The 26002-nt window shown below is 48.2% G+C and overlaps 1 protein-coding gene across 49 annotated transcripts in view; it reads right to left on the reverse strand.

Moving 5' to 3' along the window:
• Positions 1 to 26002, reverse strand: part of SORBS1 (sorbin and SH3 domain containing 1) — a 231992-nt gene that overhangs the window by 97525 nt on the left and 108465 nt on the right. For 29 of the 49 annotated variants that reach the window (XM_040485925.1, XM_040485928.1, XM_040485926.1 and 26 more), the window contains exons 3-8: positions 22720 to 22774; positions 15882 to 15950; positions 13018 to 13113; positions 10812 to 10940; positions 1523 to 1549; positions 1289 to 1401 (exon numbers count right to left, since the gene is read on the reverse strand). In XM_040485925.1, the coding sequence (XP_040341859.1) occupies positions 1289 to 1401; positions 1523 to 1549; positions 10812 to 10940; positions 13018 to 13113; positions 15882 to 15950; positions 22720 to 22729 (444 nt within the window). In that variant the 5' untranslated portion in view covers positions 22730 to 22774. The remainder of the gene's footprint in view (positions 1 to 1288; positions 1402 to 1522; positions 1550 to 10811; positions 10941 to 13017; positions 13114 to 15881; positions 15951 to 22719; positions 22775 to 26002) is intronic. The other 20 variants (XM_040485967.1, XM_040485977.1, XM_040485974.1 and 17 more) reach the window with 3 other exon arrangements.

Genomic DNA, 26002 nt, shown 5'->3' on the forward strand with positions numbered 1-26002 from the left:
ATTAATCAGCACCATCTAACTCAGACAGAGCCAGCTCTATTCACGCCTGAGACTGCAGAGACAGAAGCCTGTCTCTGAGAGACAGGCAGCGCACTCACACACTGGGGAAGGTCTCGGAAATGGAACATCGATGGCAAGTCATTTGCTGGACAGCTGTGTCCTATAAGGGCATCATGAGGCACACCTGCAGCTCGGGTTCTAGCCAGTGGCCTTGCGTGCACGTGGCTGTGCCTACGGGAGGCGAGCATGGCGGGAAGGTTCAGCGGGGCTGCTCAGCGACACCTCTGAGCCCGGAAAGCCAGGGTCTGCAGAGAGGAAGGAAGACGTCCTCTCTGACTTGGTTCCATTTCAGGGGCCAGTGCAACTTTATGCCCTCAGGAGCAAGAGGATCATCAGACAAGTGGGGTGGGATCCGGGGCGGCATTTGGAATGCCCAGGCTCCTGGTGAATTCTGGGAGCACCTTCGCGCAAGGCAGGCCCAGGGACGGGGACCACATGAGGAACATATTCCCACCACATTTTTTGGAGCAGTACAGTGTCCTTTAAGAGAAAGGATGGCTCCATCCCACGGATGTTACTCCTCTGTAAAAAACACTCTTCACTAAACTAAACTAAAACAGGATCTATTCTTTCATCAAAATGGCAGAGTAGTGACAGGGAGAGGAAGGAAGAAAGATCAGGAAAACAACTTAGGGGAAAGACTTAAGGCGAAATGATCCCTTCTCCAAGTTGTGCGGGGCCTGGGGCGGGGGTTGGTGTGTTCTTTAGCAGATCAGCACGAGGCAGTTGAGGCTGTGCTGTTCCGGCCATTCAGACGTCCGTCTGCCTGCTCTGGGCCACTGGGTTTGGGGCTGGCCACAGCTACCCAATCGTGATCTGTAAGCCTAGAGTTGCTGGAACTCTTACAGCAAATAAATGCAATAAACACAAGAGCGTACTCTTTGATTACAGAGTTTTTAACCCACCAGGCTCAGACTCTTCCCCCCCTTACTCAGGGCTAAATGCATTCCCTCTTTCAGAACATTTCCACATACATTTCAAACCTAGAAACACTGGGCTCACACTTCCTATCCCCTGGTATAGATCATCCTCATCCTCTGCTGTCCTTGAGCCCCAACTTCTCTCTATCTCCGGTCCTTGCAGAACTTTTCCACAGTTAGCCGAAAGTGTGGCTCAGATCCCAGTCCGTTATTCAGCTGGGCAAGCAGGAAGTCATGAGCGCAGGCTAAAAGACTCAAGAACAGGTGCCACTCACCAGTCCCCACCCCACCCGTGGGCACAGGCCTACCTGGGGCTTGTCGGAAGAAAGGTTGGGATGCACACTTCTGTAGCCCTTGGCAGCAAGTGAGGAGGGCTGGGCGTTTCCATTGGCATCAGCATTGGAAGAGAGCCTCCACTCATCTGAGAGATGGGGGGAAGAAAAGAAAGAAACCCCTCACTCACAGGGAACACTCCCCGGTTCCCCTCTCATAGAAGTCCCTGGTGGAAGGCAGGGGCAGAAAGAATGCAAGAGACACCATACCTGCTGAGGGATTCTCTGAGTCCAGAACTACGTGTGGTGCAGAAAGGATGAAAACAAGAGAAAGGGGCAAACAGAAATGGTTACACTCGCAGGAAACAAGCATGTACTGCAGAGAAAGAGGAAAACCCAGCACCCCGTGGCCTGACACAAAATGCCCTCAGTCACGATGGCCTAATTACCATAGGAACCCACTCTAAACCATGATGTGCTCACAGGCGCTGACCTTTGAAAACACAAGGCTCACATTCACAGTAATGAAGAAACAATTGTTCCTTGACATTCTTATTTTACAGACAAAAAGGCAACAGAACTCTCCCCTGCCCTGTCCCTAGTAACTCCCATTCCCCTTCTCCATCCCTGATGTGGGCTCTGAATGACCTCTCCTCATTAGCAGGCTGGGCTTAATTAACTGACTCCGGAGAGGGAGAAGTAGATAAGCACTTTTTCTGTGGCGACTGGCAGCGGGGCTAGGGGGAAAGCATGATTTAAGCCCAGAGGTATCTGCTGTGATAAGGACTTTTTTTTCCCTCCTCTGCCTGCTTTCCTTCTTTCCATTTCAATGAGCCACGTAAACATTTCAAAATCTAATCACCCTGCGTTTTCATCACGTGACAAGCCACCCATGGCCCCTTGTGGCTGGCTACCACCCTGACCTCAACTCAAATCCTGGTTCCACCACCGATGGATGGGCTCTGTGACCCTGAGCAAGTTCTAAGCCTATTTTCCCATCTGAAAAGTGGGGATAATGCTATGCTTGCTTCCTAAGTGTTGCTATAAGGATTAAATGACATAATGCAGGAGAAATGCTTAGCACAGTGCCTGCCAGGGCTCAGTAAATGTTTGCTAGCTATCATCATCACCTTCCGCATCACCTCGTCTCTATGCTCTGCCCTCCACCTAGCCCGGAGGTCAGCAACCTTTTTCTATCAAGGGCCAGACAGTAAATATTTTAGGGATTGCGGGCCATATGGTCTCAGTCGCAGCTATTCAACCCTGCTATCCTAGCACAAAAGTGGCCACAGATAACATGTACATGAATGAGTGTGGATGTATTCCAAAGAACTTTTATTTGTGGACACTGAAATTCGAATTTCATAGAATTTTCACATGCATATAATACTATTCCTCTTGTGCTTTCCTTTGAACCATTTTCCCATTGTACTATTTTTTGTACAAAAATAGGCATGGACCAGATGTGGCCTGCAGGCCATAGTGTGCCAACCCCCTGAACTAGCCAAACCCTAACTTCCTTCTTCATGTCCTGTCTACTTTTTTTTTTTTAATAACTTTTAAAAATTTATTTTTTGAGAGAGACAGCATGAGCGGGGGAGGGGCAGGGAAGGAGATACAGAATCTGAAGCAGGCTCCAGGCTCCGAGCTGTCGGCACAGAGCCCGACGCAGGGCTTGAGCCCACGAGCTGTGAGATCATGACCTGAGCCAAAGTCGGATGCTCAACCCACTGAGCCACCCAGGCGCCCCGTGTCCTGCCTACTCTTATCTTACCCTCTAGGGGTATAAAGAGGGACTAATACAGCAGCTGTCACAACCCAAGCCCCACCTCAAGGACTAGAGGTGGGCTTTCCAGATGTCGAGTGGAGATTTTCCAGGGTTACTGAACACCATCGAAGGGCCAGACACCATTAGTCACTTTTGTCCTATCTAGTACTTCATTTAGTGTACACGGCAAGTCTGTGAGGTGGGTGATCACTCGTTCACGGACGAGGACAAGACAGGCCAGCTTGCCCCACATCACAAAGCTTGGAAATGCAAAGCAGCCAGCCTGGGTATCCCGAAGCTAGTGCAGCACTCTGCCCAACACCCACAGCCACCAACCCCCCCCCCCCAACCACCTACATTCCAGGGAGGAGGTGGGAGAAAAGGTGTGAGAACAAAAGGCAAAGCATCAGGTAAAGGTTTCGAATGGTTTGCCCCCCCTGCACAGCAGTTCAACTGCAGTAGAATCACCTGCGTGCTTGTTAGCACAGACTGGAGGGCCCGACCCCCAGCGCTTCTGACTCAGTGGATGGGAGGTGAAGGCTTACATTTCTACCATGTTTCCCAGGTGATGCTGAGGCTGCCGGTCCACAGTTCATACTTTGAAAACCACGATACAAGGACCATTTGAAACGCATCGTTTTTCTGGAAAACTGTTTCCCATTAACTGTTAACTATTTTGTACCCAGTTTTGCTTTCTTTTCCCCTCTAAAATAGAGGGTTTTTTAAGTTTATTATTGAGAGACAGAGAGAAAGAGAATGGGGAAGGGGCAGAGAGAGAGGGAGAGAATCCTAAGCAGGCTCCAACCTCAGCATGGAGCCTGATGCAGGGCTTGAGCTCATGAACTGTAGATATGACCTGAACCAAAATGCTTAACGGACTGAGCCACCCAGGGGCCCCGCAAACAGAGGTTTTTATAACGTTTCTGTCATGTATTCTTTTAGTGGGTTGCTGGGTACATTTCTGCTACTCCCTTATGCATAATTCACAGGTATTTGTCTTCTCTTCCCAACCACATAGCTGGGGAATTTATAGGATTTGAGTTTTATGCACATTATTGCAATGTACTGGCTTCTGTGACCAAGGGCAGGCTGCCAATCACTCTGAACTTTCTTTTTCTCGTCTATAAAATAGGATCCTTACTCCATGGACACCACAGGGTTGCTGAAGATCCAGAGATCAGGCATATGAAGGATCCTAAAAGTGACCATTTTTAACACTCACTGTTGCATCCATCCAGATTCCTGGCCCAGAGATTTATTTGCACATGGCAGGCCCTCAAGCACGAAGTAACACAATATGATAATGGTTCCCCCCAACCCTGTATCCATCAACTTATACTGTCCCACCTTCCTAAGTTATTTCTAGCCCACCTTTGTCGAGCCATTCTGTCAAATGTATTAGATTTACACATACACTGAATATCAATAGGTTCTGAGTGAGGGGCTATCTGATGAAGGACGTGAGCTTTCTACACGGACATGGGGGCACATTACTTTGTCTGCTCTTTTGTTCTTGGTTGAGTTGCTTCTATTCAGGTGACACTGACAAGCGGATGCGTCATGGACAGCGGAGATGAGTCTGCCCCTCCAAAGCACTAGTCATAAGGGGACTATCATTTTGGCATCCGACTGTCTAGCTGGAGTCCTTGCTAACTGCACATCCCACAGCACAGGACAGCCTCATCTGTGAAATGAAGTATTATCTACCTCTTTTGAGTCATGAGGACTTAATGGAAATACCTGGCAGAAAGTATGTGCTTATTAGTAAAATTGGAATCCAAAACTAAGGGAAAAAAGTTTCCCCACACATAGAAATGAGAGTTGTTGACATCTGCCATCTGATAAACAGCTTTGAGAAGGCAATATCCACGGAAATCAACCCACTTTTTCTTCTCATTTCAAGTCACAAAAACTGTTCCCCTCACCTTGCCCCAGAAAAGGCAATTTCCAGGACCTCTCTAGGCATTCCTCTCTTCCTCACTAAAGGAAGGCTGAATTTCCAATGTATGTCATCCTCTGTTACCTAGTCTTCTGAACCTTGAAGGTCGGCACCAGCCCACAGCCATTTGTATCCAAGTGCGGCAGGTGAAATCTTATATACATAACCATCAATTATTAGCTCGTGGTTGAGGAGACTGTCAAAATGCTTCTTTCGATAAATGTTACCTCAGAGCCCCTGAGGGGGGAGGAGGGCTTAGGAAAGTTGGATTCTAGGTAGGTTTTGCAGCCCTGCTGAGACCGAGCCTTTCCAGGAGAAGTACAGTTTATTTTGTCTTATCTTTTCCTCTATCTGTTTTTTATACATGATCTTTTATACATGATCTTTTATACATGATCTTTTATACATGATCATGTTTTTTATACATGATCAGTTCTTAGGATCTCAGGATAACTTTTACCGAGTCAGATTCAACGTATTCTAGGAGGGTATCCCAAGAATTGTCACCAGTGGATCTAATAGTGTTCCAAATCTCATTATGTTTATTTCTTTATTCCAGCTGTGTGGTAAATAATTTAACCTTACCCAGAAAGAGATCTGGCCTTTGCCATCTGCCTTCTGGGAATTAATCTCTGAATCTATAATGTCATCCCAATGGGAGCGTCTTTGTGCCAGATCAATAATGCGATTCAGCGTGGGGACTTTGAGCCATCAAGAGCTCACCCTCGGGCTGGAGAGTGAGACTAGCCACATGAGCAGTGGATAAAAACTCTGGGCACAGCAGCTCAGGAGAACTTCCTGATTGACAGTTCCCTGAACATACTGTCACACCTCAATCCACACTCTGAACTGCAAATTTCCAAATGTCTTTTAGAAACTTCTTTCTAGAGGTCCTGTCCTTGACCCAATTAACAAAACGTAGGGGTTGAACTGAATTTTGGCTTGTGGGTCAGAACACGGGGATTGATGGTCTTTAGGCTACATCAGACAGGAACTAATGCATCCTGACTCCCTAGGAGAGGTCAACAAAAGTCTCTGCGCTTGCTTCTTCCCTAGAGCTCACTTTGGACTTCTTCTCTTGGCTGATATTAATCTGTATCCTCTCCCTATAATCCACCATAACCGTGAATATATGAGTGTAACAGCTTTAAATGAGTTGAGTCCTAGCAAAATATGAAACCTGAGGGTACTTTTTGGAATCCCTTCAATGAGCATTTGGTGTCAGAAATCACGGTGTTCTCTGGTGGAGTCTTTTCCTTCCAACTTCTTTGTTTGGCCCTAATTCTTGTACAGGCATGCATACAAGAGGACTCTAACTCGCTTTAACGGTCTTTAGCAGTCTTTAACTGCTTCCACATCAATTTTCTCATGATATCTTTTTGCTACTGCCATTTCTGGAGCACAAACACAAGAGTCAAACCAAAGGAAATGAGTTGATTTACGCCCAAAGCTAATGTGGTAGTCAAGAATCAGGCAGGAAAGACTGGAGGCAACCGGCACAGAATTAACAAAATGTAGGGGTTGAACTGGATTTTGGCTTGTGGGTCAGAACATAGGGATTGATGGCCTTCTGGCTACACCAGACAGGAAGCTTGGTATCACACTCACCGGTTCATCAGGCTCCCTGTCTCTTCTAGAGTAACACTCTGACTTGGGGACACAGGTGTAGACTCCCTGAACCAACCAGGTCAATACCCAGACCTGGCCAGGCAATGATGGCCAGGCAAGGAAGCAGGGATAAGGTACTACCTCTCCCAGAGTCAGGGAGTCAGCACTAAAATTATTGCAGTTCTTTCTAGAAGGTTCTGATCCAAAAACGAAGGTCCACATTCACAGATTAGGAGGCTGGTCAGGAAGCCACGGGTGACAATCCAGAGTCGAGCTACCTCTTGAGGGCAGGAGTCTGGAGGATGGGTTTAAACCGGGCAACTCCAAGGACTCTACCACCCTCCACCTCAGACAGCACCTCCATCCCCCCAATCTTGGATGCACACGGCTCCCAAACCCACACTCTGAACTCCAAGTTTCCAAATATCTTTTAGAAACTCCTTCCTAGAGGCCCTGCCCTTTCCCCAGAACTTAGTATGTCAAACTATGGAATTCAACATCCCTTTCTCTCCCTTCATAAAGCCACTGCTTCCATGAGCACCTCAGCCATCCTCCTAGTCAACCAGGGGAGGCACTTCCTTCTCGGCAGGTTCACATCTCCAAGCTCCTCAAACACACTGTACCAAGCCCTGCCACTTCACTCTTCCACATGCACTTTCCCCCTGGCCCTGGTTCTTCATTCCCGCTGCCCTCAAGGCCACCAACTGCAATTACTGGAAGGCTGTGACAGGCCTCCGGATGTGCATAACTAGGATGGTTGTCATCAAAGAGCACCTGTTGTGTGTCTGGCTCATGCTAGATCTTGGTGTGAAAGAGCTCACTGAATCCCAGCAACTCTACTCAGGTCATCCCCATTTTATAGATGAGGAAACTGAAGCTCGCCAAGGCTGAATGAGTTGCCCACATCACAAAGATGGTAAGTGGCAGAGCTGAGCCTCAACAGAGGGCTGTGTCACTGCAGAACTAGACCAGGTCTCATAGGATGAGGGAGCTGAAGCAAGGACTGGAAACAGGAGCCACCTCTGAAATGCGGGTGTCAAAGGGTCACGTAAGGAAAGAAACCAGGACACAGGTGCTGGGCAGTAGCACAAGACTGGAGCTTCCAGTCTGGGCAAATGATCAGCAACTTGTAGATATACAGGGATGGAAGGAGGTGGTGAAGCCAGGGAGCAGGCAGAGAAAGGCAGACACAGCAGCTGGGGCACAGATGCTGGCCCTGGTGATAAGGGAGGGAGCTGGACGCTACTGGACATCAGCTATCTGTGAAGGCACTGCGAGCAGGAAGCATGCCCTGTCGTTGGCAAGAGACACTCGCTGCCTCATATGTGCGCTGCTGGTCCGGGCTGAACGTGGCTGCCTGCAGATGGTGCAGAAAATGGCTTGCCTGAGGCTTGTCAAGGCCCATGGACTCCCAGGCCCTGTGACAGGACTAGAGGCCGCTGCGGGGTAGGCAGGTCATCAGCCAGAGGCCCAAGCGGAGGGAGCAGGCAGGGATGAGGGGAGGGCTGAGGAGCCGCCTGGACACAGCCAGTCAAGAGTCCGCAGGATGCTGGTCCGTGAGCAGTACAGTAAGAGGAAAGGTCTCCAGCTGGGAGGTCCCATCCTTGGAGTCACATCCTTTTTTAACCTCACCCCAGTGTTAACTCATCCCAGCCTCTTTGGTACTTACTCTTCCCCTTACTCAAACCCAGCTTCTTCCTTCCACCCCAAACTCGTGGTGTGTAATCTCGAATCTGACCTCAGTGAATGGGATTCTGTTTGTGTCAGGTTAATCCCCAAACTTCCCAAGGTCATAGAGCATTGTGGAGCTAGGAAGCTTGGAAAGCAGCTTGCACAGGTCCCTCATACTTTACACGGTCTTCAAAGGTGTGGCTTCCCCAGTCGGAAAGCACAGAAGTGGACTAGCGGCCCACGCCAGACTCCTCTGTTGCAGCAAAAGGACTTCTGTCCTCACCTAATGCACCTAGAATTACTCTCCTTGTCCTTCCCTTCTCCCCATTTCTCACCACAATTCCCAGTGACTACTTAGTGCCTGGCACACTGATGATGCTAACTAAATGTCTGTTGGCTTGGAGCCAATGAACTCCACTTACCAGGAGGAAAATAATCTACTAAAACTGATTTTTACCTTGGAAGTGTGCACGACTGGGCTATCCCCTAATTCTTCAATGTATTTGCGTTTTCAAACAAGATCTTTTTTCGCCCAAGTGAGTTGTCAGAATTCGTAGGATATAGAATTATTTGGGGACTAGAGAGCTTCTTAAAGTGCTCAAATCACTGCACGGCACTGTAAGCCCAAGCCCAAGACTACTGGGCGAAAGAGTAGCAGGTGTTCTATGTTAGTGCCACTCTATAACCACCAGGGGGAGCTCAAGGACCCTCTCCTCCTCCCATTCGCTCTACCTTTTACCACCAGAGAAAGGGCCCTGAGCTTGATAAGGTCATTTTATTGGGCCATGAGCTGTAGGTACGGTCTTTTTCCTTAAATTATCCCTTAGGATTGTCTCTTCCTCAAACATCCTTGGGAGCTAGATCTTCCCAGTTAGGCCTGGAGAGGCTGGATTAAGCTAGCCTTAGGAAGGAATTATTTTGCCTTCATTGCTTGGCCCTACCTTTTCAGGTATGGGTTCAGGAATATGAGGCCAAGAAGCTTCTTTCAACCAATAGTGCTGGCAGCCACTTATGCCTGCCCTGAGACCAGGGAAAAAGAAGCCCTCCACAGGGAGGCAACATTATCAGAACAGGGTTTGTGCTCAAACCCTAGCCTGGCCTAGTCCTTGGGCAATCTGCCTTGGCGCTGGTTATAGGTGGCTGGGACAGGAAGTCAGTTTCCTGGGCATGACCCGGGATGCTGGGCACCAACCATCCCCATCCTACAGAATTCCATCTCATCACAACACACTGCTCCCCACTGCACCAAAAAGTTTGTGTGTCCCACTTCCTTTTGTCTCCAGTCCCAAGGAAGTGGACATTATCCTAATTCCTTTACTCCCTTCATTTCCATCCAGAAAGGAAGAAATCCCCTTTCCCTACAGCAGTAGCTTTCAAATGTGGTCCTTGGAGCAGCAGCAGCAGCAGCAGCATGACCTGGAACTTGTCAGAAATGTAAACCCTCCAACCCCACCTCAAACCTACAAGTGGGAATCATAAATCCTAAAGCTCTGGCCTGGGACGCAGCACCCTGTCATTTTACTCCAGTGATTCTGATGCAGCTCCAATGTGAAAACCAGTGCCATGTGGAGGGCAGGGGGCCACAAAGCCAGCTGTCCCTGTGAAACCTCAGTGTTTCTCAGTGCCCAGAACACTTTGTGGGGTGGGGGGGTGAGTGGGGAGGGGCCCTCTGGAGCACCCTCTCTAGAGAGGTCAAAATAATCACAATCATAACCTACGAATAGCAGCTAAGGGCTTGTTCCATGTCACTAGGCAGGTGCAAAAACTTAACATCCTCCACGCTCACAGGAATGCTGAGGCAGGTGCAATTATCAAGCCCATTCTCCAGATGAGATCACTAGGGTTGAGACAGTGAAATGTCCCGTTCGCAGTTGCACAGCCACAGGTGGTAGAATGCCGATCTATTGGGTTCCCAGGTCCCAGTTCTAAACACCACTCTCTAGACACCCTGAACAATGGATCAGATGGGAGGTGGGCTGCATATGGGAGCTTCTTTTGTTTCTCTTGGCTCCTAGTGTGCAGGGGCCTCGGAATTGCTCTTCTGTTCCTGCTGCTTTGGCCGCCAGGTCACCCCCACCAGGCTTGAGCCCTGCCCCACCGTTTTCCTGGGAGCCTGGCCAGTCAGGCACCTGCACTCCTCAGCCTCCCTTGGCTTCTCCCCTCCTACTGCCCCAGCCCTGCCTGGCCAGTTACACCCAGCTCTCAAAAGCGGGGATGGCCTTGCAAAACCTCCCCTCTAGCCCATCTCACCACTCCCTCCCATGCCCCTAAGCCACCTCCTCTGTCCTCTGCAGAGCCATCGGCTCCCTAATGAGGTTTCTCCTCATCTCTGGTCAAAAGCTAACAAAGTGGTGGCCTCTGCTATGCGTCTGCCTGAAGCAAGTGAATACCCATTAGTTCAGGGCACTGATCACCACCCACCACACGTGGAGTGAGGTGTTGACCGTTCTAGGGACCCCTGGGAGAGTTAGGAGGCAGCAGATGAATTCATACCTTTCTGAGCAAAAGCAGGCAGGCCTCCCTCCCTCCCAGTATGACTTTGAACAGCTCCCCCCAGCACAGGGGTCACACACCTGGTTTGCTTTCATGTTGTGGGGTTTCCTGAGGGCTCGTGGGGCTGCTGCTTGGGACTTCCCTGTAGGAAGACGAGGCCCGGAGAGTCACCGCTCCCTTCCCAGTGCAGATTTTCGTTGGATCCATGTCTGAAAAGGAAAGGCACAAAAGAGAAGCCTGAATCCAAGGCTCCTGAAGGATTAAAGCCAGTAGTCAGCTAGCAACTCATTACAGCCAGAGAATGAGATGAACCTGCTTATAGCCATGGAAAGCCTTATGGTCAGTGTGGTGGTCAATGAAAATTAATTTGTGGGTGGAGGAGAAAGACGAATCCCATTTTCGGAGGTTTACCACACGTCATGAGGTTTGGGGAAAATGGAGGCAACAATGAGTTCTGTGCAAGTTATAATTATCAGCTGAAAACATTTCAAAATGAATGCAGGTTAATTCCTTTTATTAGATGAGGCTTGGGCTGGCGAGTAGACTTCTGACCAATTAGTAAGGCACAATTCAAGCAAGAGCCGATGAGAGATTTCTCAAGCTTCCAGACCATTCTTCTTATAAAAGAGCAAGCTGGAAACATTGGGAATCAAGTTGTTCTGGGGAGAATCACTGCTCCCTGCAGTTCCCCATTGGAAAAAGGAAAAGGAAAAGGAAAAGAAAATCTTCTATCAGCAAGTCAAGACCCTTGAAATGATGACAGGATATGCTGCCTGTGGAGAAAGATCATGGGTAAGAGCCTCACATTCCAAACTTCATGAATTCACACCAAAGAAAACGACAAGAAGCGCTAAATCCTTCAGTGAACAGTGTTCACCGCACCCCCCACTGAGCCTTCCCTGGGTCCCGACCTCTCCTACAGTTCACAATGGCCTAACAGCAGACGCAGGCCATCTTTCAAAATTCCATTGAGAAGGATTTTAAAACAGACCTCAGAAGATCTGGATGTCCATCCCTAGGAAAACCAGTGATGGGGAGGCCAGAAACTGACGTAGATCAATCACACAGTGCTAGAAAGCACGTGTTTCCTTCTGTGCAGCTAGAGCTGAACTGAATTCCACAGTTCATTTTTTCAAATTGCTCACCGCACAGCCTGGACCTCTGACCTAAAATTGTCAAGACTGCGATTATGTGGTAAGGCCAAAGGTGGGTGATGGGCAGGATGTAGGCTCAGACATCAACCCCACCCCATTCCCGTGCCAGGGCAGGGAGAAGTCTCTTCCCTCCTTCTTTCCAAGTCCAGCAGCCTCTTTCCAACAGCTCAGATGAACGACCACTGCGTGACAGGAGAGAGCAGACAGGAGAGAGCCCCGTCAGCACCTCTTCCCAGTGAGAGTGAAGCACAAAAACACAAAGTATGGCAGAGCAGGCGGCAGCCTTGGGGAGCATGCGACTTGTCCAACCCTGTCAAGAGGATAAGTGACTGATGTCGCAAAACTACTGGGAAAACTGATTCATGGTCTTTTCAAAAAGGATGAGCAGCAAACTGACAAATCCAGCCATCCTAGGTTCCCAGGTCCATAACCAGATCTGCCCAACTCCCGAAAGCCCCACTGGGATAAAGCACCACCTCAGCCTCACTTGTCCCGTTTGGCACAGAAGGAAGCTATGTGCCAGAGCAGAGAGCTGAAGGGCACCCTCTCCTTGGAGAGGAGGTGAAGTCGGGGGTTGAGGAGGAAAACGGCCCAGCAAGCCTCACAGGGGTGCATCTAGGTTAGGTATCTAAGGCAGCTGCTTCAAGTTCAGCCCAACTCAGAGGTTCCTTCTGGGGATACATTCATTCTCGGGGAGACTGAAGTTTTAAATAAAATACTGGGAGCTGGAAGCCCCTCTGCAAAGCCACGTGCCTCATGTACCTCCATGTATCACATACCTCATGTACCAAAGACCCAGGGCAGAGTAAATGATTAGCCTCTGGACTGACCCTTCTACTAACGAGAGGAGGGGCAAGGCACCTGTCAGTTCTTCTCCAGACTTGCTGGCTCACAGACACACACACACACACACACACACACACACACACACACACACAGAAAGGAAACCAGCCAAGGATGTGAGAGGGAATAAGGATTAAGCCTTTGAGTCTTTGTTAGAAGGAAAGAAAGGAAAAACATGCATGATAAGCTAATAAAAGAAAGAGAGAAAGAAAGAAAGAAAGAAAGAAAGAAAGAAAGAAAGAAAGAAAGAAAGAAAGACAGAGAGAGAAACCAACCCAAGAAAAGATACCTGGAGGGAGTACCAGGCCTGAAGAGCTTTTCACTGTCTTCACGGGAATTATTTTAACAGCAGAAATAGAGCGTGCACGTAAAGGGTCGGCAGTTGCTGAAAACACAAAAGGGTAAATGGTGTATCCAGAAAGAACATTTGGGAAACACTCAGGCAGTTGAGGAACTGGGCAGGGACAATAGGAGGAAGTCGCCCACACGAAAAGAACAATATGAAGAGCAGTAGATGCGGTAATTTAAAATAACCTGCTTTCCCTCTCCAGGGTTCCATGCCAATATGGCAGAAGCCTCCCACCGTCACCCATACGCAGTTGGTCAGTGTTCATCTGTGCCTCGTGCCACAGCAGGAATGTGCCAAGGCTCTGGACAAAGAGATTTCCAGACACACAGATGGCCTGGCACACAGAGGAAGGGAGAGCACCCAGCATCCAAGGGGCCCCTGGGAGAATAATGCCGGGGTGTCTGTGCTGGGGGCAGGGCCGTGAGGAGGAGAGCTCTGGCTCAGGCCCCAGATGAGTGGAGGAGGGAAGGGAACAAGCTGCTGAGCTGCCTGGTCCTCTCAGACACTACAGCTGCTTCCCCACCATCACAACTTCCGGGGTCCTGTGTCTGCTCTCACAACCACGGTCCTCTGTCCCCAAGCAAATCAGAACCTCCATCTGTTGGGCAGCAGATGGTCTTGCTCAAACCGGCCTTTCCTGGACAAGAGGTTGCCAGGTGTCCAGTGCGTGCTCAAGGCTCTGGGAAGCACCCACGGATGCAGCCCAGGATCCTGACAGCCAGCATGTGGGTAAGAGAACTAGGATGGCTGCCTGGGATGTGGCCAGGGATGTGTCCTTATATCCTGGGTGCTCATACTTCTCCATCTGCAGGCTGCCCTGCACCCCCTGTGTCCCCAAATTCTGGAGTCTCGATGGTGGGCACATCCCCAAACCTTCCTCCTCACGATAAGCCTGTTGGGGGGCCTCCCCTCACCCTCTCATCCTAATGGCAGCAAATAGAGATGGGAGCTCACGTGTCATGGCACCAATGTCACCCCAATGGGCAGCACTCCGAGGTCTTATGGCCCCAGATCTACATAATAACTGGGGGTGAGGCTGTTTGGGAAGCAAGATGGTCACTAGTGCATCAGTATCATGCAGGCGAGCCTGCCTGGGGACAGGAGGGATGTAGGCACCTCAACCTTGGAGAGTTCACCTTCCAGTCCATCATGCTGCTGCTTCATAAGGCGGTCACATAGCATACGGCCATCAACAACTAAGTAGATAATAGCAATATTACATGTATTAAGATGCTTTCACAGCAATCCTACTGCCTGCTCCTTATGACCACCTGGGATTTTTGTTACCATTTTCAGAGGAAAAAGCAAGAGGCTCAGAGCTGCTCAGAGTCATCCAGCTTTTAGGGGAAGAGGCTGGAGCTTAGATGTCCTGGCACCTGGTTCAGTGACCTGTTCAGTTCCCCCAGGCCGCCATGATCACCTTCAGGTGACATCTGCTGCCTCCTTTCCAAATGAAGGTTGAGTCTTACCGAGTTGAGAGTGGAATCCACCTGCCACCCTCTCCCACACCCCTGAAGTCTCCTCTACTGATGAATTCACGGGGATGGGGCTGGTGGCCCCACAGGTTTTCTAAGCATCAGGGCCCAACCCCGCCCCATGCTCACTGGATGCTTAAACACACCCGTGGAGCCATGCCACAGGCACTGCCCCTCAACGCTCCCAAGCGTAACTTAGTAAGATTGTCCAAGGCCCTGAGAACATGGACCCACACCATGAGAGAGGGGTGGTCGGGGAGGGAAGCAGGGAGGCAAGGAGCACAGAGCAGCAGAGGAGATGACCCCCAAACCAACTGGGCCCCCCCATTCCCCATCTCCTCCTGTGCTCTATGCCTTCCCTTCCCGGCTGCTCCTCCTGACTTTACACTTTGCCTGGTCTCAAGAGGAATATTCGGCTGAACCAGAAGGAAATTATGAAGGCCAAACGTGTCACTTTCTGAAATTATTCTTTGAGAGATGGTGCATTTTGACTTGAATGCTCAATGACAGGACTTTTGCCCCCTCTCATTGATACCACAAAATGTATTGGGATGAGCACAGATGGAATCACTAAAACCCCGAATTTGAAGCAGGAATAAACACTGCATAACATCTAATTCCCTCATTTTCTAGATAAGGGCACTCACATCCATAAAGACGATGGACCTCCTGAGATGTCTGTCTGTGAGCAGCAGAAGCAAGGTACTTCACCACTCTGCTCACGACACACTGCAGAAGTGACATGGGAGCCTTGCTGCCCGGCTACTTGGGCAGCCACGTTGAGACACTGACCATGAGAGACCACAGGGCAAACAGGACCTCAAAGGTCATCTTACCCATAATTCACTTCACACTTAAATCTTTTGTCTGAAAATGTTTAAAACCTGAAAATCGAAGATGCACAGGAAACTAATGCCACTGAAGTAACTTATTTCAGCATTAGAGGGTCTTGCCTCAGGGTCAGGACTGTGAGCGTGTCACTATTTACCATAGGTGAAGGTAAAATGCTGGGTGAGAGAGACTTCAGGCCGATAAATGCCATTCACACCAGGCGTGACACAGGCCTCAGTTGGTGTACTTGACCTGTTGTTACTCACATCTTATGAGTGGGGGACAGGTTTTAACATGTCACCTCACAGTGGAAAAGAGCGACCTTGGACCCACGAGATGCAAGAACATGCTCAAAGTTGGCGTGAGAAACAGGTCTCCAGTTCACGACCTGATTCGACCAGTGACTGCTCATGGCAGGGCAGTGGCCCAGGCCCAACATACTCTGCTCCATGTAGAACTGCCTTGTGGTACCAGCCGGGCTTCCCCTCAAGACCTTACCTTTGTCCTGCCCATTGCTGCCTGGCGCCAACCCGTTCACCACGGCTTTAGAAACACCAACATCACATTCTGAAAGAGACACAAAGAGCACAGGCTTGGGATTATGTGCCCCCAACATTTATTGAGTCCTGCTGATGTGACATATGCTGGGACAGGCAGGCTTTCTCGGGGCCTGAGGAGGGCCCCCTTGGGCACCACGGGAGAACTCTGAGCATGTGGTGTGGCTTGAACCAGGAGAGAACACAAAAGCTGTTTGGGGATGGGAAGATGACAAACTCTCCTGCCTCCCTGCTGTGGCTTCATTTCTGACATTACAAAAAAAAAAAAAAAAAAAAATCTGCCTGGGGGACCTGAGTGGCTCAGTCATTTAAGAGTCCAACTCTTGGTTTCAGCTCAGGTCATGACCTCATGGTTTGTGAGTTTGAGTCCCATATCGGGTTCTGTGCTGACAGTGCAGAGCCTGCTGGGGATTCTCTCTCCCTCTCTCTCTGCCCCTCCCCCACTTGCTCTGTCTCTCTCAAAAATAAATAAATTTTTAAAAAGTAAAGTAAAATAAAATAAAATTAAATTAAATTAAATTAAAAAAAAAATCTGCTTAATTCCCTCAAAATGGTATCTCCCGAATGACAAAAGCTTAGCTGCTCACTGGCAAGCCGACTCGAAGACTAGCTCAAACGCATCCCTGGGCATCCAGAGTGAGAGCTGTCAGCAGACAGAGACCTCAGGTTCTTTGACACCTTCCTTCACCCCACACCCACATCTCCGGTCACCAAAGGCATGCTATCCCTCCCCTGCAATGTCTCTGGACACTGCCCCTCCTCACCTGCCCACTATCCCCCATTGAGGCTCTTGGGTTTCTGTCCCGGAGATGACACGGTTCCCCAACCACCGCCTCCCCACACCCCACCTCCATTCTGTCCCTTCTCTATGCCCACTGCCAATCTACGTCTGGAGAGAACCGTCTAGCTCCTGATCTAACCATGGCCCTTTCCGGGTTAAAGAGCCTCAGGGTGCAGGACAGATGAAAGCAAAATGGCTCAATGCAATAGTATCTTCTTAAACCCCTCTACTGTAAGTAGAGGGTATTTCACCTCTGTTTTGAAAATGAAAATATTGGGATTTAGTCTGGGAATTCATTCATTTAAATTATTTCCATGAAAGGAAAAAAAAATGTATTCCAAATTCCCCCAAATGCACAAATGATTGTTAAGAACCTAATTTTTTAGTAAGTTGGATGACGTGTACCTTGGCCTACCTGATTATTTTTAAATTAACTGACCTTTCTGATAATTAAAAGCAAGCAAACACACAAGCCACAGTGGCCAGCAGCTACCTCAAGGGACAAAGCCTGGGCAGCTCAGCTTGGATTCTGGGCTCTCCAGCCACTGGTCCCAGCCTTTCCCTGCTGCATTTCCCTCTTCAGCTGCCTGCCACCCCCGTCTCCTCACAACACCCCCCCTCCCCCCGCACCTCCCACCACCAGTATGTCAGATACTTCCAGACCTGCAAGGCCCACACCAGGAATGCCTCCTCCTCTTTCCTTACCTTGGGGAAATCCCGTGCATCCTTGAGGCTCACCTCAAACGTCACTTCCTCTAGGTCAGCTAAGACGTTTCTGAGTTCTGCCCAGCTGGAGGCACTGAGAGACCCCAGCTACCCACAGGCAGCCTAAGCCCCCACCAAGTCCCCCCTTCCTGAATTGACAGAGGCAGGCCCAAGAAGGCAAGCAGGTGGGCAGACAGAATCTGCCACCCTGAGACCTGTGACCAGCACGCTTGGAGTGACCCCACCCCTGCCCCCCGACAGCAAAGGAGCCACCAAGCCACAAACAGAATCATAACAGCTATGGCTTTTTATTTATTTTTGAATATATTTTTAAAGTTTATTTATTTATTTTGAGAGAGACAGAGACAGCACGAGTGGGGAATGGGCAGAGAGACAGGGAGAGAGAATCCCAAGCAGGGTCTGCATTGTCAGTGCAGAGCCCGATGTGGGGCCCGAACCCAAGAAACCGTGAGATCATGATCTAAGCCAAAACCAAGAGTCAGACACTTAACCGACTGGGCCACCCAGGTGTTCCTTTAATATTTCTGAGAGAGAGAGAGAGAGAGAGAGAGAGAGAGAGAGAGAGAGAGGAAAATGCACATAAGCAAGAGGCAGAGAACGGACACAGAGGGTCCAAAGCGGGCTCTGCACTGACAGCAGAGAGCCTGATGTGGGGCTCAAACTCATGAACTGCGAGATCATGACCTGAGCCGAAGTCAGACGTTTAACCAACTGAGCCACCCAGGCGCCCCAGCTATGGCTTTTTAAATATCTATTTGCTTGGATCTGAGGTTCCACACTAAGCATTCCATAATTAGCATCTCATTTTTATACTTCAGACCCAGTCCCTTGGAGCTAGGAGTTAGGGACTCCTATCTTATAGGTAAGAATTTGAAGTCCACAGAGGATGCCAGGCCTGCCCAAGATCACTGCAATTCAAGCTGCGGTTTGAATTCAGGTCTGCTCCATCCCACAGGGCATCTTCTTGACCCCAGCAGGGATAAACATTTTTGATTTTTTAAAATAAAAAATGTCTCCTACATATTCTATAAATACAAACTAAATATATTCTATATGAAATAGCTTATATGCTATTTCCCCAAATGCTGGGCCTGAAGCCCTGTCCCAAATCCCAGTAGCTCATCTGGCTGAGACTGGGTCACCTACCTAGGCTCTCAACAATCAGCCTCACTGACAGGCCAGTCTGGATGCTCCTGGATCCAGACCCAAGCAGGGCCACCACCCCTCCCCGCCGGCAGCCTAGACCTCCTGACTCTGGCCCGTAGGTTCTGTCCTGCTCACTGCCCTGTCCACCTACAGATGAAGGCTAATTCTCCCAGATGCCATTATCTCCCTCACACCTACATTTCAGGGATGGGTGGAAGGAGGGCATTGGCAAGAAGGCCAGAAACCGAAGCTGCATTAGCCGACTTGCTCTTTCTGTAACTCTCCCTTTCCCGTGCACCTGCCCCAGTTCGTCTTCACTGTCTCCTTTCTGGGGCCGTAGGCCTTGCTTCAGGCCTCCCTACGCTAGCACTGGGGCAGCCTCTGAGCTGCCACCAGGTCCAGCCCCACGTATTTCCTTTCCTTTCTTTCTTTTCATTAAATATAGCTAGACTTGAAGAAAATATGCAAAATAGTTCCATCGCCTCAGATTCAGACCTCTGCGACATCGTGTGTTGGTGTCCACAGCCTGGGTTTGCCTAAACTTCACACTACACACTAGCTGGTTATCACAGGTAAATCATGAATCTCTCAGGGTCTCAGTTTCCCCATCTACAGAATGGGACTGGTACCTCATGCTATGTTTGTGGGTTTGCCAGGAGGATGCAAGGAGATAACACGAGCAAAGCACTTCCCTCAGTGACTGGCAGCCTCCTCCAAACATGGAATAAAAAGAATGCATTACTGAATGGATAAAGAAGATATGGCATATATATACAATGGAGTATTACTCGGCAATCAAAAAGAATGATATCTTGCCATTTGCAACTACATGGATGGAACTGGAGGGTATTTTGCTAAGTGAAATTAGAGAAAGACAAATATCATACGACTTCACTCATATGAGGACTTTAAGAGACAAAACAGATGAACAAAAGGGAAGGGAAGCAAAAATCATATAAAAACAGGGAGGGAGACAAAACAGAAGAGACTCATAAATATGGAGAACAAACGGAGGGTTCTCCAGAGAGAACAACCCCTGGAGGGGTTGTGGGAGGCAGGATGGGCTAAATGGGTAAGGGGCACTAAGGAATCTACTCCCGAAATCGTTGGTGCACTATATGCTAACTTGGATGTAAACTAAATAAATAAAAATATTTTTTTAAAAAAGTGCCATCATTTTCATGCTTCTCTTTCCACCAAATGTTAAAACTAATGTTTTCTACACAGCTGCTTTCTTCCTAACGATCTATTTCTTTTTAATGTTTATTTATTTATTTATTTTTTTAATTTTTTTTTCAACGTTTATTTATTTTTGGGACAGAGAGAGACAGAGCATGAACGGGGGAGGGGCAGAGAGAGAGGGAGACACAGAATCGGAAACAGGCTCCGGGCTCTGAGCCATCAGCCCAGAGCCCGACGCGGGGCTCGAACTCACGGAGCGCGAGATCGTGACCTGGCTGAAGTCGGACGCTTAACCGACTGCGCCACCCAGGTGCCCCTATTTATTTTCGAGAGAGAGAGAGAGAGTGTGAGCAGGGGAGGGTCAGAGAGAGGGAGATACAGACTCTGAAGAGGGCTCCAGGCTCTGAGCTGTCAGCACAGAGCTAGATGCGGGGCTCCAACTTACGAACAGTGAGATCATGACCAGAGCCGAAGCCTGACGCTTAACCGACTGAGCCACCCAGGTGCCCTTAATGATCACTTTCAATAGTGGCATAATATTCCATCAAACAAATGCACATCAGGAACCTGCTCACTCCCCACCTTCATGTGGGTGATGTTTTTGTTTCCTCTGAATTAAGATGGAAATTCCCAAGAGTGAGATTATAAGGCCAAAAGGTCCAGATTTTTTGGACTCTTTCTATGAAATGCCTTCTCGCACCACGCCTGACAGCGAACCTGGGAGAAGTCCCGCAGGCCCATCCTCACCCTCACTTTCCTGCCGGGCCCCTCCCTTCTTCCTCCTTCTACCATTAAGCGTGCCAGGAGCGGCAATGCCAGCTTAGGCGAACTCTGGTAGAGCCAGAAATTTTAGGGCAAAAGTTAAAAAAAAAAAAGAAAGAAAGAAAAGTAAAAAATACATAAAAAATAAAAGCCCTGGCCTGTTTTAAATGACAGCAAAACCAAAAAGCCAAGCAAACAAAAAGAAAAAAAATGAGTTACAAAGCAGGAGCTCCTGGAGGTACCCAAGTCCACGTGGAGGGAAAAAGAAAGTGTGTGGCATCTGCATGTGCAGCAAAAGCGCTCAGGGAATCAGAGACAAGTCGAGTTCCCCTCCTCTCAAGGAGGACATGTGAGCTGAACTGACAACGGAGGACCCAACCCTGCTGATGCCGCGGGCACAGTACTTGAGAAGCACTGCCTCACTTCATCCTCACAAAGTCCGGGCGGGCCGGTGCTTTCATGATGTCCATTTCACAGAGGAGAATGCTGACATGGCCCCCACGGGCCAAAGGCCATACAGTTGGTGTGAGAGGAAGCCAAGTTGAGGCCCTGCACTGTTCCACCTGGAGCCATCCTCTGTCCTAAGCACATGCTGTCCTGCACAATTTAGGATTTGGCTAACAGGGCACTGTGTGTCAATAAATGGAAAGGCTTTTTATTTTTTTTTTTTCTTCATGTTTATTTATTTTAGAGAGAGAGAGAGAGAGAGACAGAATGCGGGGAGTGGGGGGAGGCGGGGAGAGGGAGACACAGAACCTGAAGCAGGCTCCAGGTTCTGAGCTGTCAGCACAGAGCCCGGCACAGGGCTCGAACTAAACTATGAGATCATGAACTGAGCCAAAGTTGGGACACTCAACTGACTGAGCTACCCAGGCTCCCGAGAAAGGCTTGTTTTTAATGGGCAGAGATTAGATTAACACTCCAGAGAGAATGCAGAATTAGGAGACCTTTTTCTTTTAAAGATTTATTTATTTTGAGAGAGAGAGCACATGCGCACAGGCGAGCGGGGGAGGGGCAGAGAGAGAAAATCCCAAACCAGCTCTGTGCTGTCAGCACAGAGACCGACGCGGGGCTCGAACTCATGAACCGTGAGATCATGACCTGAGCAGAAATCAAGAGTTGGACGCTTAACCGACTGAGCCACCCAGGCACCCCCAGGAGACCTTTTTGAATGAGCTACGACTTGGTCATCTGCCCAACTCCCCCTCAGCCTACAGGTCTCAGGAGGCTGTAGGGCATGCTCAGAAGCCAAGGTGGGCCTTAGTCTCCAGATGGAAACTTCTCTGCCCTGAATTCTGGGCTGGAAAGCTGACAGTACTTGGCTACACAACGAGTGGGGACCTGTTCCCTTCTCTGTCTTCCCTTGCCCGTGCTTTCTATCCCCGCTTTAAACTAAAAATACTCAAAACTCGGGCTGGCGCCTGGGTGGCTCAGTAGGTTAAGCGTCCAACTCTTGATTTCAGATCAGGTGATGATCTCATAGTCATGAGATGGAGCCCTGTGTCCGATGCTGGGCATGGAGCCTGGTTAAGATTCTCATTCTTTCTCTCTCTCTCTCTCTCTCTCTCTCTCTCTCTCTCTCTCCACCTCCACCCCTCCCCTGTGCCCCCATGTGCACTCTCCCTCTCTCATAAATAAATAATAAAAATACTAAAAACTGTTCATTTCCTTAGGTCTTGATTGTTACTACCAAAGGCATAGCAAAAACGTAAGCAAACTGCTGTTCCAGCCTCGATGAAGAAAACGTTAGAACAGCTCACTCCTTGGAGCAGTTATGGTCAATCTGTTTACTTTTGCTGTAGTCACTGGGATTAAATAATGCCACTGTGTACACATATGTCAACATTTATCAAGTTGTACACTCGAAATATCTGCAGTTCATTTTATGCCAATTGTATCTCAATAAAGTTGTTTAAAAATTAGAAATATATAAAAATTAGGACATAGCGCATGTGAAATGTAGATGATAGTTCTTAAGACATAACAGGTGCTCATTAAATCATTAATAATGAAGGTGATGGTAGCAATGACGACTTACGACAAAGCTTTGACGCTTACCCAGGTCTCAAAAAATAAAAAATGAAATGCATTTGGGGCCTTAAGAGTAGGTGGGAAATCTGGGTAAACCACCCAGTTTTGTAGATTTGTTCAGAAGAGAAAGACAGGATTTAAAGTGACTTACCAGAGCTCATGGTGGTAACAGGACAAGTCTTCTGCAACTGGGGCTCTGAACTGCTCTGCAGAAAAACAAACACCAACATAACAGAATTGAGGAATGGTGGGTTCACAAGAAGTCCCAATGGTTTACATTAAGAATGCAAACACCATACATAATCCTTGATAAAACAGAGCGGAACGAGGAGTCTCCTGGCCATGCCTTTAGTTCTTGGTTGGCTACGTGGGAACATGACGTTGGGCACGTCACTCAACCTCCTTGGCCTCCATTTTGTCACCCGTACTTTGTTAAGATACTATCCAAGACCTCTTCCAGTTCTAAGATTCTATTAAAAACCCCAAGTTCCATGAATGCACATGGATCAAGGAGAGGGTGAAGGAAAGAACCAAATTTTGTGAGAAAGTGGTAAAATCACAACAAAAACTGATTATCAAAGAATAATAAGCTACGTATATATAATGAGCTATATATACGTAGCTTATTATGAGCAAGGAAATGTTCTTGATGCATCAAATATATTCATTTGATCTTCCCAATGACCCTACAAGGTAAGCACTGACACTGTATTAGTTTGCACAGATGAGGAGACCGGAGTACAGAGAGGGGCACAGATTGGTAGTGGAACCTAAACAGACTGACCTGAAGGTTGTGCACTCTGGGCCCCAAGGTGGGAATGCATTCTACTTACTCACTCACTATGGTCTCCTCCCAAGTCTTCAGTAACCACTGATCTGCTTTCTATCACTATAGTTTAACCCTTTTTTCTAGAACATTTTACACATGGCATCACAGTGTATGTAATCTTTTGCAGCTGGCTTCTCTCACTTAGCATACCACAATTTGGGAATTAGTCACGTATGTGGGGGTCTATTTCTGGACTTTCTTCTGTTCCACTGATCTGACTTTAACCCATAACTAATTATCATCTGACTGCCCAAGCTTTAGCCTAAGTCTTGAAATCAGGTAGTGTCAGCCTTCCAACTTCATTTTTTCTCAGAATCATTTTTGGCCCTTCTAGATCCTTCACATTTTCACACAGTTTAGAATCTTACCGATTTCTACCAAAAACAAAACAAAATAGAAACGGTGCTGGCCTTTTGATTAGGATCATGTTGAATCTATACAGCTGAAGGAAAATTAACATTTTAACAAAACTGAATTTTTTAATTCATGAGAATAGACTCTCCGTCCCTTTGTGCAGGTCTTTCATCTCTCAACAACATTCTATACTTTTCAAAGCACACATTTTGAATAAAAAGGTCTAGCTGAACATATTGGAAAGAAATCTGAAAAGCGAGCCTTCAGGATATACGGAACCTTGCTATTTAAAGTGTGGTCCACAGGGGGGGCGCCTGGGTGGCGCAGTCGGTTAAGCGTCCGACTTCAGCCAGGTCACGATCTCGCGGTCCGGGAGTTCGAGCCCCGCATCGGGCTCTGGGCTGATGGCTCGGAGCCTGGAGCCTGTTTCCGATTCTGTGTCTCCCTCTCTCTCTGCCCCTCCCCCGTTCATGCTCTGTCTCTCTCTGTCCCAGAAAAATAAATAAACGTTAAAAAAAAAAATTAAAAAAAAAAATAAAGTGTGGTCCACAGACCAGCAGTTCTGGCATCAGCTGGGAGCTTATTAAAAATGCAGAAACTCAGGCTTGACCCTACACCAACTGAATCAGAATCTGCATTTTAACAAGATCCCCAGCTGGTCTCTTTGCACTTTAAAATGTGAGAAGCAATGGGGGAGAGGACATCAACTCTCCAGTTCATGACTCCTGTAATAAGAAGGCCACCGTATGGTCTGAGGGTCTGCACAAGGAGACCTGTGTTAGTTTCCTTTGTAACACACGGACCGCTGCCTTGGGCCGCTGCCTTGCTTACTGTCCTCGGAGCTGAGTAGGATGCTAGGGGCAAAAAGGAAATCATTCTAAGTCCTCTGCGGCCTGAATCAGCGGTAGCTTGTCTCTGACACTGTCAAATACAGCTTGTCTCTGACACTGTCAAATACGCCTGAGACTATCTGTGACCTTCAACAGCCGCCCCTCCCCCCCACCTGTGGAAACATTTGCTCTTTCAGTTAAGGAACACAACCTTCTGTGTTCTGTACACCCCAGTGGTGCCCAAGCCCGGTTTTAAGACACCCCAGTTTGCCTCCCAAGACCAAAAAGGCTGTCATCATGGCACCCAAACATTTTTATTTATAAAATAACTTTAATAATTTCATTAAGGTTTTGTTCAACTTTTAAAGTGATTGAAGACATGTTTTGATTCAGCCATGAAGCTACCTTAATCAAATGTATTTTCTTTCTTTATAGTCCTTCCTAACCTTTATCTTCAACAAGTAGCATTTTTGTAGTTGTAAACTTAATGTCTGGCGGCTTTGTGTTTTAATTTTTAAACTAAAGATTTCCTGAACATTTCTCTTGATTTTTACACAGTTATCATATCCATTATTTAATGGCTATATCATATTTTTTTGTAATCACCGTCCATAATTCACGCACCGACTCCCTCTGTATAGTTTAGTTTAAGTCATCTTAATTTAAAAATAAGTACATGGCACAACAGCATTCTCGGGCTGGGAAAGAGATGAATGGAGATGTCTTCTGAATCAAGCAAAAAAGATGCCACAACTCACACATGATGAAAATCACTGTCATAAGCAGGTAGCCCTTTGCACACTTAATACTTTTCAATACAGATACTAGTAATTTCTAACTGTCAGCCCCACACTTGCTTACAAACTGATCTAAAGTACATACGGTCAGGAAAAATATCCCAAATACCATCATTTTGCCACAAGTGCCCAGCAACAACAGAAGATACCACTTTAGCACTCTCTGGGAGCTGCACCCCAACCCCATGCCAGGGGTTAACCATTTAGTGGTTGGACTGTAAGGTGGAAGGAGAATGGGCCCAGAGTGGCAGGACACTATTTGAACATTTTAAGAACTAGAATGACAGTAATAGGTGACAACGACCATGCACAGGTGAGCAGCGGCTCCGGACACAGACTTTTTGGGTAGGATATTCTGTTGCCGGCTCTCATTTGGTGACTGAATCTGCAGCAGGTGACACATGGAGGGGGTAACTTAAAGTAAAATAAAATCTGCAGCAAGGGTGGCAGTGGCAGCTGTGCCAAGGAGGGCACCCAGCGTCCAGTCCTCATCAGTGGCGGCAGCGACTATAGCGACATCCCATCCAGACCGTGTCAGGGCCTGATTTCAGCTCTCATTCCATCCGACTCAGCCTCCTTGAATTCCTGCCCCTGTTCTGGGCACAGTTCTCCAGCCTCCACAAA

This window comes from Herpailurus yagouaroundi, unplaced genomic scaffold, assembly GCF_014898765.1.
Source record: "Herpailurus yagouaroundi ecotype Mexico unplaced genomic scaffold, PumYag 163, whole genome shotgun sequence".
Taxonomy (NCBI): domain Eukaryota; kingdom Metazoa; phylum Chordata; class Mammalia; order Carnivora; family Felidae; genus Herpailurus; species Herpailurus yagouaroundi.